We start from the raw sequence: 12,648 nt of genomic DNA on the forward strand, positions 1-12,648 counted from the left end.
TCTCTATCTAATGATAGATCTCTCATGCCTAGAAGATATTTGTGGTGACCCTAATTTTATGCTTAAACCAATAGAACATACTGTTTGGGTGGTGAGGCAAGGCTGGTTAGAAGTATTCTTTGTGGCTTAGGGAACCCAGCCCAGGTTTAAAAAAAAAAAACACAACTCTCCCCAGATAACCCATGAAATAGCTAAGAAGCACAAGGCCATCACCAATATGCAATGTGTAAGATTCACTGGCCGAGATTGAAATCAGGGCCCAGCTTGGAATTTGGACTTCTTTGCTTGTGGGTTTACAGACAGGAGAGAACTTGGCTGGCTCTTCAGAGATCAAGGCGCTGTCCTAGCCATCTTAAGGATTGATGGCAAGACACCATCCTGCTACTCTGACACCTCTTAAAAGCAACAAACATGTCCCAGTGTTAATTGCCAGGGTGAAAGGAAAAGTCTGAGGCCTCTTCCATGCAGTGACAGGTCCCAGCTGGCCTTTGTGGGGGGGAGGGACAGCTGCCACACACTCTGCAGAGACCTCCCAGGACACAGTGGGAATGGGGACTGGGATTCCCTGAGCATCTACTACGTGACACACACCATGCAAGTCACATGAAGTTACGTTCCGTTCTTGCACCCACTCTAAGGAGTAGGTATGATTATCCCCATTTTAACCTGTGAGAAAACTGAAGATCAGCATCCAGAGTAGCCCTTCCCAGTGAGTTTTTCTGCAACGATGGACATATATTCTGTGCTGTCCAACGCAGTAGTCACCGGCTCCATCCAAACTGCCGAGGACTTGACATAGGGCTGCTGTGACTGAGACAATGGCATTCTAAATGATGTTTAATTTTAATTGATTGGAACTGTCAAAGATAGAAAGACCAGACAGATCCAGTGGCTTGCTGGAGATCACTCAGCTGGTTTGGAACGTGGGACCAAATTGCAGGTTTTCTGCTTCTCAAAGGATGAGATTTTTTTTTTTTTTAAAGCAGCAGTTCATCCAATTTTTCATTTATTGTTCCTCCTTCTCTTAGGTCCAATGCAGAGAGCATTGCTCACTTTCTTCCCATCCTAACCTCTGCAGAATCATCCCTAGGTGATGACAGTCATTCCTAAAATAGACAGGAGGAGGCATTTTTATTTTCTAGAAGCCCAGTTCCACAGCCTGGGCATTCTTGACACCAGGAAATGACAGACCCCATGGAGAAGGCGAAACTTCCTGACGAGAGGAAGACCAGACCTGAGCATGTGACTGGGGACCTATCTCGACCTTCAAGGGCAGCAGGGAGAAAGGGAGAGGCTAGAAACAGGGCACAGTGAAAAAGAGCAATTTATATTTTAGAAACATCCAAAGTGTCTTAAACTGACCATCCTAAAACAGCGTGACATTTTCCAGACACCATGAGGCGAAGCCTCTTCATTCATTTATTCACTCATCCACCCATTTCTAACGTGACTGACAAGAACTCAGAGGATGAGTTTGAAGGGGAAATTCTATTTATCCTCAGAAAAAAAAAAATAAAATAAGACAAGCGTAGTAGGATCTTATGAATTTACACCGTTTAGACATCTCATTTTGATGATGAAGAAACAGGGACTCACACATGGGAAGGGACAAGCCTGAAGCCTCATGGAAAAGTTCATGGCTGGGGGGGTGGGGAATGTCTCCATGTGCAGAGGTCATTTTGACACTGATGTAATACCTTTCTCTTCTATACCTGTTCTACAGAAGCCAAGGTGAAGAGTGTGATGACATGAATAAGATCAATGGCGATGGCTGCTCCCTTTTCTGCCGCCAGGAAGTTTCCTTCAATTGCATCGGTAAGTCTTGGTCATTTCCCTGCACCTGGCTGGAGAAGTGGACAGTGGCCAGTTACACTCACAGCGGCGAACAGTTACAACTCAATGATGATTCACTCCTTAATCGTACAAATGTGTATTGAGTGCCGCCTATGAGCCAGTCCCAGTTTCAGGCACCAGGGAACAGGGAAATGAAAACAAGCTACGGGCAGACGCTTCCCTTCCCTCAGTAGCTGATGCTCTCAGAGATGACGGGGATGACTGGCACCCCTTTTGTGATCTAACTTTGCCTTCCACACATTATTGCTTTTCTTCACATCAACTGTCCAGGATGATTATTAGGATAGGTTTTTGAGGCTTTCATTCTAACTTTACAGATGGGGAAAAAATCAAAAGCCAGAGCGATGATAAAAGTTGCCCAGAGTCGCACAGGTTAGGTTAGAAGAGGTTCAAGACAGACCAGGGCTTGAACCTCATTTTGTCTGATCCGCAAGCATGTGCTCAGTTTGTTTGGCTATACCCCCTCCCAGGATCCAGGGACCGCCACGGTCCCCTCTGCACACTCACGGCCTTGGGCAGTTTCTCTGACTCCTGGAAGGGAAACCAGCAAGCAGACCAGCCTGTGTTTAGAAAGCAAACGTCCCTTTCCCACCTTCCCTCTGCCTTCTCTTGGAGTCCGGCTGATCTTGCTGTTTCAGCCCCACTTGGGAGGCCCCGGCCAGCCCGGGGGGCCGGTACACAGGCAGGGGTTGGGGGGCAGGGATGGAATTTTGAGCTGGCCCAGATGAGATCATACTTCCTTTAAGATGCAAATCGATACCTGAAGATCAAAGGTCCCCTGGCTAATCCCCTGGGCTGGAGGTGAAAACTAATCACAAATCATTTGCAAGTACAAAAGACAGAGGTGCTCTATCTGAAGAGGGGAGGGGGCAGCTGCGGAGGGAATGAAAACATGGCTGGGAAGCTTTCTCACTGAAAGGCAATTTTCTAGGACTAAAGGGGAGGAAATGTCATGGGGTCTTCACATTTGCAGTGCATTACAGAGGTGATTTTACACCGTCTCCTGGTAAATGGTGAGCTCCGTAAGGTCTTTTCCACGTATTATTTCTCTTGTATTACCTCCTAAACACATTTTCTGAGCACCTACTCTGGCCTTGGCACCAAGTAGGGGCTGAACAACACACAGAAATACCCCACTACTTTCTGTGGCTAGAAGAAATGAAAGATGTGGAGGGAGGGAGGGTAGGAGGGTTTCTGGGCAAGGCCTTGGGTTTTTAAATGGCAGGAGGTGGTTTGTTTTTTCTGTCTACTCCACTGATTCCTTCTATATGGATGGTCCATGATGGAAGCTTGATGTTAGCCTCGTGGTGTGATGGAAAGAGCCTTGGACCAAAATTAAGAAAACCAGGCTTCAGTCCCAGCTGTGGTGAGAACTGGCCATATGAAGCTGGGCAAATCACGTCCCTAGCCTGGGCCTCAGTTTACCCCCTGTAACTTGAAAGGACTGAATGAGGTGGTCTCTAAGAGCCTTACCTGCACTGCTGTTGTATGGTTTCCAAGGTGTGTACTTACTTACTATTTCTCATAGTCACAAGCTCTACCTGAACCAAATCCCCGCCTTTGCTGTCATCCTCATGACACCCTGGAGAGTATCTACCTGTTGTATTTGCACCAGGGTGGCACTCAAGTGCTTCTGGGAGAAAGGCAGGATTGGGGAAAGGTAGGGCACGGCACCTAAAAGAGATGCTCGGGGTCTGGCATCCACGTTATGTGTTGTGTTAGCACTATAGAGCAGGAAAGGAAAATAAGGTAGCCCCTTAGCTTGTTGTCCATAAACAGGCTCTGCAAACTACTGTTCATGAGCCAGGACTGGCCTTCTGCTTGTGTTTGTAACGATGTCCTGGAACACAGCACACCCTTCCTTTACCGATCATCTGCTGTACTTTTCTGCTCTAACAACAGAGTGCAGTGGTCGCAACAGAGACCTTCAGGCCACGGAGCCTAACACATAGTTACTATCTGGCCCTTTACAGACCACCCTTGCTGAGCCCCAGTCTATGGATTTGGGGGCTTTGATGCTCTTGGTGGTTGTAGCCTGGTGCAGAGAGGAAGTGGAAATTCTAGCACAGTTCATCCTTTCTTAGAAAGAGAATAGAACGTTAAGCATACAGCGGTGGGGCCTGGGAGCCTCTGTTAGAAATAGCACCGGACAATGAGTCCTGCCCCACTTGCCTAACCTCCTAGCATCTCACTTCCCCGCCTATACCGTGGCCAAGGTAATAGCTGTGAACTAGATCAGTGATTTGCAAACTGTGCTAATGAAAATGTTTCAGAGGAAAGGAGTGGAGATGAGGGAGTTGTTAAGAGAATGAGACTTGGACCCTAACAGATGCACTTTATATATTGTCGTTCTCTGCTGGATTCTATGTGTTCTGCTGCTGATAATAACATACGCTGATACACCTGTTATGTATCAAGTGTATTTATAAACTCTTACTCTCATAACTCTTTTACAAAAGGGGACGTTGAGGCACAGGGAGGTGAATGAGGAGAGGCAGTTAAATGGTAGAACTGGGGACTTGAACCCAGAGAGCCTGCCTCCAGAGCCCACGGTGGTAAACTGCTTAAAGAGACAGCTCTTGGTCTTGTAGGGCATCCGGATGAACCAGGAACATATTGCTACCGAATGATGCATGGAGTAAAGGAATGGAACAGCAGACAAAACCGGCAATGACTCCAGTGTGACCGGAGTCCAGGGAGGGTTCTCTGTTAACCCCATGTGTTGCTTGTGGCTTGTGCTTGAGGAAAAGCCTCCACTGTGCCCCCTGCCCTCGCCATTTACAGTTCCATTGTAGAAACTCACAGAACCCCTAGGTGTTCCAGGGAGAGAGGAGTCTACCCAGCATTCTCAGCTCTCAGGAACACCAGTCCAAGGACAGGCTGCGGGGCTGGGAGTCTAGAAAACCATGTTCCTCTCAGAAAAACAGCTGAAGAGTAGACATGAATCTCTGGCTCCCCAGAGATCCAGCCTTAATGAGTCAGAGAAATGGGACTGGAGTGTGGGAGGCTTTGCCGAGGCAGACATCGTCCTCGTCATTGCATCTGTCAAGACAGTGTCAAGATGATGGCCAAGAGACTGGCTTAAGTGAGATTGACCTGGGTTCCTAGCGTGGTTTAGACATGTGACCTCTGCTAAGCTTCAGTGTCCTCATCCGGAAAATGGTAAAAGTCTTGGGACTCAATTGTGGAAGTTATTTGTCCGTGTTTTGGGATACTTACTTTTTGAATCCCTTCCCTCTAGGAAAGAGCTCTCCTTGTTACAATAATAACGAGGCAGAGCCCAGTCTCCAGGAAGGGAGTTGAAAACCCAGCCCTCTTCCCTTTCCCGGTCCCTCCCCTGTAGCTGGGTGTGGGCACAAGACCTGCACCCTTCCTCTGACCCCCAACCTGACACACCAACCCAAGGTATTGAATCAGAAGGCATAGGGACCCTGCAGAACCCTTTTTGATGAAGATGGTTGGAGTGGCCACAGCCCGTGCATTTCCAAAGCACCAATGGGAGCATCCAGCATCAGTGCCGAAGGTTCTGTGTGCCGCACAGCGCTGAGATACCTTCACAAGATCAGTCGTCAGACCTAATCTTCGGCTTGGACTTGGGCTTTGGCGCGTGCAACTGGCTCTCTGGCCCTCCCAGAGAGTCTTCCATAAGTATCCAGTGTTCTCTGAATAGAGTTTGTCTGTTTGCTTGTTTTGCTTAAGTTAGCCAACGCTGGTTTCTGTTGATTGTCACTTAGAATCCCGACCGAAAATTGTTATCCTAAGATACGACGAGTTGAGCCCCATTCTTAGCAAGTTGGACGTGCTCGATACACATTAACTACTACTTTTCCCAGTGTGTTTGGCGGGGACGAGTGTGTGTGCGCGGCGGGATGAGTATCAGCAACAGCCACTTGTGGGTACCCAGTAGGTGGTATGTCCTGTGTCGTGCACCTTTGTATAATGTGAGTCTATGTGAGGTCTCTAGTATCCATGTGAGGGGTCTGAGACCCACCGTGATGTCTTAACTTTTGCCCAAGGTCATACAGCTCGTAGAGGTATGATCTTATCTCCAGGCGAAAATGGAGAGTTCTTGCTTTTTCTACTCAGCCACTCTGCCTCTCATCTGAGTTCCTCCCTTTCTCCCTCCCTTTCCTCCTTCCCTCCTTCCTTCCTTCCTTCCTTCCTTCTTCCCTTCCTTTCTCTCCCTTCCCTCCCTTCTTCTTTATTTTTTGTCACAACCATTTAGTAGGGCTAATGCTGTTTTCCCTAGGTTTGGTACCCGCCCCCCACCCCCGTGTGAGGAGGGTGACAGATTTATGGTGGCATTTCCATTCACTTTTCAGAAGCCCACACATCCGGAAGTATTCCCAAGGTGCCAATGTGTTATTATGCAACAGCCTGGGACTTCCCTTCCCCACTTTCCCACCCTCATCCCACCCCCCCCACATAATAAGTTGCTTGTTAAAAGAAACACCACCCACAAGACCTTTTAGGCAATGCGTGCTACTTCCCCGGAATGTGGAAATTGTCTTGTCCCTCCCACCTTCTTTTTCAAAATATAACACACACCAGGCCTGAGGTTTCAGTTAAAAAATGTGGTATCAGTACACGATAACCACCACCACCCGCCCCCCCACAGGCGCTGGCTGGAGGCATTGTTCGGCAGCGTTGGGAATTCTGTTTCCAAAGCACTGAGTCATAAACTACAGACAGGCTGCAGATAACAGCTGAAGGAGGGAAGGGAATGGTCAAATTAGTCAGACAAGGTGGGAAGCATCACCGGAAGGGGTTACACTTAGTCATATATCTTGAGCCGTTGCTGGAGCCGTGCCGCCTTCTGCAATGACATTTAATCCGTGATGGGCCCTGTGCTGGTGGCAGACCCCCTCACGCTCTGTTTTTATTTGCACTCCTGGCCTGGCCTCCAGGGCAGCTGGGTCCAGGTCCCCACGGAGACTTGGAATCCCGGGCAGCACTTTAGCATCTCAGAACCTCAGTTTCTTCCTTTGTGAAATGAGAGCGGCTGGACCAAGGGCTCTGAGGCTTCCTTTCCTCTGACACAGGGAGCCTCAATTTGTCAAGCACCTATTTAAAGGCTTGGGGGGGGGGCGGTTCCCATTCTGCTTATGCTGATATATAGTTAAGAAAACAAAACAAAGGGACCCCCACGTTCTCTTGCCCAGACTTACATATTCCCTGTGTGCCTCTTTCTCTTGCTCCCTGCACATTCCCTGCCATTAGCCTGGCTTTGTCTCTGGTCCCCACAGAGCACCAGCCAGGGCCAATAACTCAATTATCTGTGAGGCAGATAAGGGGGAGGAGGAGGGATCAGTGCGCCTCCCCAGCAGTCACTGGGAGGGGCGGGGGTCACCCAGCCTTGTGGCCCCTCTGTCAGGCTGCCCCGGCCTGCTCTGAGCCAAGAGCAGGAAGGAAAACAAGAAGATGAATCGCCACATCTTCTTGGTGGATGTTCTGATGAGATTGTAGAACAACAGTGACTAGAAAGGAAAACAGTATCTGGTGGAGGGAGGAGGGCGGAATGGGCTCTGCTGGGAGTCGCGGTTATTATTATTTATCTTTCTAGCAACGTGAAACTGTAATAGATGACCCACCTCTCACCTTAGAAAACAGTGAAAAATTTAGAAAGAACAAAATAAAACTTCTGGCCGCCTATATTCCTCCTTCAGGCACTGCCCCCCTTCCCTGGCTCTGTGGAAGGCATAGTAACTTTCACCCAAATGCCTTCTTGAAATAAAGCTTTCTTGGATGAAAGGCAGGCGTTTAAAAGAAGAAAAGAGAGAAATTAGTGACAGGCGTGGTGGTGGTGGTGATGAGGGTGATTGTGGTGATACCTGTCAGCTGGGAGAGGTGGCCTGTTTAGCACTGGCATGTGACCTATGGCATAATGACTAATGATGGGTTAAAATGGATATGGGTCTTCACCCATGTGGATTCTGGGTGAAGAGCCTGGCCCGAACACTTTTTATCTGTGCCTCAGGTTTTTCCATCAGTAAAATGGGTTAGGAAGAGTTCCTACTTCTTACAGTTGTTTTGAGAATGAAACGAGGTTGTATAGGTAAAGCATTTTAAGACAGTGGCACCTGGTGTTACATATGCGTTTGCTACTGCTGCTGTAATGTTATTGACATAATTAATTAAGTTGTATCAGTCCTCCCAGGAACCCTATGAGATAGATAATATTATTATCCCAGTTTCATGAAAGACAGAAATTGAGGTTCAGAGAGGTTAAGCAACTTGTCCAAGGTCACACAGGCGGAAACAGCAGAGGCGAGACTCACGGTACCGAGGCAGAGTCTGCATGCTTAACCGTGAAGTTGTTTCATTTAGGAGGTACCCAGTTGTACCAGCCTCTGTTCTGAGAATCCTTTTTCCAAATGATTTTGTTCCTCCTCCCGGCATCTCTGAATAATAACACCCATTTTACTCATGAGAAAACTGAGGCACTGAGAGATTGAGTGAATTGCCTTAAGCACTACAGCCCATGGAGTCAGAGAAGGAGGCTGCAAACCTGGGCTGCCTGCCTCCAAAGACCATGCCAATATCTACAGGAACATTCTCTTCCCCGCCCCCTGCCAAAGGCACTCAAAAGCCTCTATTTCACTAGTTCTGCTTTGGTGCCGTGGACTCACAGCAGGAAGCGAAAGTGAATGCAGGTGTCTTTCCTGTGCCTTTTTCATGAGTCATGAAAATGACAACTTTGGTTATTATCACCCCATAAATGTTCCACTGCATAAGGCCCATGCCCCCAACATAAGGCCCTTCTGTGTTTTGGGCTGTGTTTTCATTTTTAACAGCTCACCCGCCTTTGACAGTAGCCATATTGTTTTTTTAGCGTAAGGGGAGGTTGGTATTTAATGGCAATGTGGCAGGTAGAGACAGAGGAACCCAAGTGTCTGTTGGTTGTGCTATGTCTATGGTGACTTCTTAGGTCCTCTTAAGTATGTGTGCCAATCTTCTCTTCTGAAAAATGGACGGAATTAGAACGAAATACGCCTATAGAGTGTTAGTGAACACTCAAAAATGGGAGTTAACTCCACTTCCCCTTCCCCGTTGGAATCCCCCATCTCAACTGTGAGTCAAGGCGCCACTCCATCCCTGGCAAAAAACGGTCCTGAACTGGAACCTGACATTAAAATGTGGTTGTACCTTATGCAATGTGACTGAGACCCCTTGATCTCCGTTCCCCCAAATATAAAGGGATGGGGGTGAACTAGATAAGCTCCTGAGGCCCTTTCAGCTCTGACTTCTAGAATTTAAATCCCAGATCATTATTGTTCTTTAACTGTGCATTTTAAAAGAAATGAGGACTTGGGGAGGAGAAAGGAATTCCTTTAACCCAGAGGGTCAAAGGGGGTCACCGAGGGGACAAAGGCGCAGGAAAAAGAGGCGATGGGGTGGAAGGCTGCCATGCGGGGCAGGACCAAAGATCTGAAGTCCTCTACTGGGAGGTCTGGTGGATGCATTCAAACACCCTAGAGTCAGCCCCCGTTAGCATCAAGCTTGCCATCCCGCCTCTGACCACGGCTTACCACCTCCTTTGGAAACCCGGGAGGCCTACCCCACAGAGAGGCCAGGCTGGAATGAAAAGAAACAGGAGGGCCTCTGACACCAGAAGGGAGCAATTCCAGCCTTCAGCCCAGGCGGGCTTCCTGACTCTCAGGGAGGGGTCAGCCTCAGAAGGACTTGGAGCTCGCCTGAACTCGAGGAATCAGGACCAGGCTTTGATGTGTGACTTTGAAAGGCAGCCCCAGCCCAAAGCAGGTGAATCTGGGGAGCCAAGAACAAGGGCTTCTTTGTGGCATTCAAAGTGACCAGAAACATGCCTGCCCATGCCTGTGCCTCACTGGGCCAGGTGTCTGGAGGCCTTTTCCTAGCCCCTGGCCCTCTGCTCTTTCTTGGGGACCATGTTGGGTTGGAAGAGACGTTTAATATTCATGAGTGTGATCTCCACTTGAAGGGAATGTGCCCCGAGGGAAATTGAAATGTTAAGCAAGTGAGGGATATAGACCTAATTGTATCCTCTTCTTTTTTGGAGAAAAGTAGTATGCTTTAAAGTAAGATGATGGATAGGCAGTCAGGCTGGAACCCCACTGCTCTAGCTTACAGAACAAATCCAGCTGGTGCTATGACATACACAGTCAGAACCAGAGAGGAGATGGTGCACATTGGCTGCTGGGTCACATCACACCTCACCCATTCACACCTGTATGGATGCCTGCTGTGTGCCGAACACTGTGCTAGCTGCAAAGAAAACAGCGGTGAACAAGAAGGGCCAGGGAGACCTGGGAAATGACACTAGTAATTACTGAAAAGCACTTGTTGAGATGCCACTAAGTGGAACTACTTGGAGGTGTAGAAGTGAAGGCCCTCCTTTACACTGAGGGGTCAGGAGAGGCCTCCTTGAAGACGTGACATTTAACCTGAGGCTGGAAGGCTGAATAGGAAGTGGACAAATCAGGGTGAGGTGGAGCAGGGTGACGCAGTGAGGACTGCAGGAAGTTCAGACCATTAAGTCCTCCAGGCGGGAAAGGGCCTTTGAAGAGGTCAAAGAAAGTCAGCATGGCTGGTGGGTAGTGCAGGAGAGAGAGAGAAGAGGCCAGAGCCCTGCAGGCTGCGATCCTTCAGGCCCTCGAAGACCATGGTGAGGCTTGTTGGTGGCATGGAAGGAAAAGAACGGGACGTTTCCACGTGCGTTCTGCACTTAATGCCAAGCCCTGCACTAGGCATAGTAGCCAAGTGCACATTTGCACAGACCAGGGAGCAGAGAGCTACTGTCCTGGCCAAACCCAGGCTGTTTGGGTAGATGAAGTTTGATCAAAAGAGAACTATATCCCTTAATTTAGATGTGGGCCACTATAAAGACAGAGGTGAACAGTTCCAACAAAGATCTTGTATGACCCCCACAAAGTCAGAGTATTTACCATCTGCCCCTGGAAAGAAAAAGTTGCTAAGCAGCTGCTGGTAAAGATGTGTGAGTGTCTAGGTGGATGAAAGAATGTCCAGTTAGGGAGTGGTCAGGGCAGATGAGAGACAGAGGTGACCCATCTCACTCCTGAGCCTAGGGCAGCACAGCCATTGTGGTGTTGGCTCCCACAGGTTCTGTTTGCACATCAGCTTCCCTCAACCTTGAGGGAAGATGTCATCCTGTCCATCCTTGTGACCCCAGCATCTAGCTCCAGGCAGTCACTATGTGGTATACTGAACCAAATGACACTTTGCGGCAGAAAAGAGGAGCCAGAGGAGCCTAAGCAGCCTAGCACCTAGAGCCTGAGCAGCGCCCTGGACCCTCTCTGGGACGTAGAAGAGAGCGCATTCATATTTTTGGAGAACCCGCTGCGTTGTCTCTTTTCGCGCTCATAGCAACCCTGGCAACCAGGCATGAGTGTCACCACTTTCTGGATGACACAAGGGAGCCCCCACGTGTTGAAGTGACTTTTGAGAAAGTGGCCTCCATTCAGTAAATATTTAGGGAGCTGGGAAACCACAAGAGGAAAGAAACCTTGGGGACTGCCACATCCCATGCTGGGCCCACGGCCACTTGACTGGCTTCTCCTGACCTTCACAAGACTGCAGGAAGGTGCTTGCTACGCACCTTTTACACGAGGAGAAACTGAGGCTCGAACAGGTGAAATGACTTGTTCAAAGCAGGTGACTGTTACCTGGCGGAGCTGGGGTTTGGACTAAGAGCTGCCTGACCCCCAAGCTGGTGTTCTCCTCCAAAATAGCAGACCTTCAGAGCGAGTGCTGGAGTCTGCATGTCAATTTCCACCCGTCTTCCACCTCATCTGCCCAAACAAGAATCAGAATAGTAGAAATAGCTTGTTCTTAATTAATTAGATCCTTTTTTCCTACTAACTCCTTTGCTTAATTGCATTGACCCTATGAGGTTAGTTTTAACATTTTTGTAGCTTTATAGGTAAGGAAAAAGCACAGAGATGTTAAGTAATTTAACTCAAGGTTCCCAGTAAGGAATTCTGGCTCTGACATCTGGCTCTTAAGCCCTTGGGCTGAACTACTAATTGATGCTGCCTCTTGATCATTAAGGTTATCTCATCTGTTTTGAAGTGTACTCTCCAGAGCTGAATAGCCTACCAGCAAACAGAGAATGGGAAGGGGAAACAATGGTCCCTGCCAAAGGAACTTCCACAGAACAAAAAGATCCCAGGGTCTCTTTAAGAAACACTGTCTGAAGTGTTTGTTTACAGATCATTAACTACTTAACAGAGGAAGAAACCAAACTGGACTTTTTCTTGGCCACTACCGATTAACTACCAAGGAGAAATTAAGATAAAGCAAACCTGAAATTACAATAACTTTTAAGGTTTTTCCATTTTAATTTGCCAGACTGGGACCTAAAAGAGGCCATGCCCGGCATCTGCAGCCCCGCTCACAAGCACTAGCATTGCCTTCTCTGTCCTTCACGCGCAGCGATGGGGTCCTGCAAAGATAGCTGAGGCCAGTTTCAGACTAGGTGTCTGTATGAAGCGCGTGCTGTGCAGAGCTCCATGCTAGGCAGGGTGCAGGTGGGGGAGATGAGCAGGAGCAGAAGCCCTTCATTGGAGGACTTCGGAGGACAGTGGTCACTAAGGATATGCAGGGATTGGCGTGAGGGGGGCAAAGGACGGAGTGGGAATGCCCCTGGTGGAGGGTTGGCTTCCTGGACGGCTGGGCTCAGCAGGACCCAGGGCTGTGCTCTGCTGCTGTGAAGGTCCAGGATGGCGCACATGCTAGGAGCAGTGTTGTAAGGTCCATCTTCCCCCCAAGTGGATGCTATTCAATGGCCCACAAAGTGCT

General features: G+C 48.7%; 1 protein-coding gene across 1 annotated transcript in view; it reads left to right on the plus strand.

The window, feature by feature from the left end:
• PAPPA (pappalysin 1) overlaps nt 1-12,648 on the plus strand; it is a 224,054-nt gene that overhangs the window by 104,761 nt on the left and 106,645 nt on the right. The window contains 1 exon segment of the mRNA XM_037059146.1: nt 1,724-1,815. Within this exon segment, the coding sequence (XP_036915041.1) occupies nt 1,724-1,815 (92 nt within the window).

Source organism: Sturnira hondurensis, unplaced genomic scaffold (genome assembly GCF_014824575.4).
Source record: "Sturnira hondurensis isolate 20B ecotype Veracruz unplaced genomic scaffold, ASM1482457v3 Scaffold0010448, whole genome shotgun sequence".
NCBI lineage: Eukaryota > Metazoa > Chordata > Mammalia > Chiroptera > Phyllostomidae > Sturnira > Sturnira hondurensis.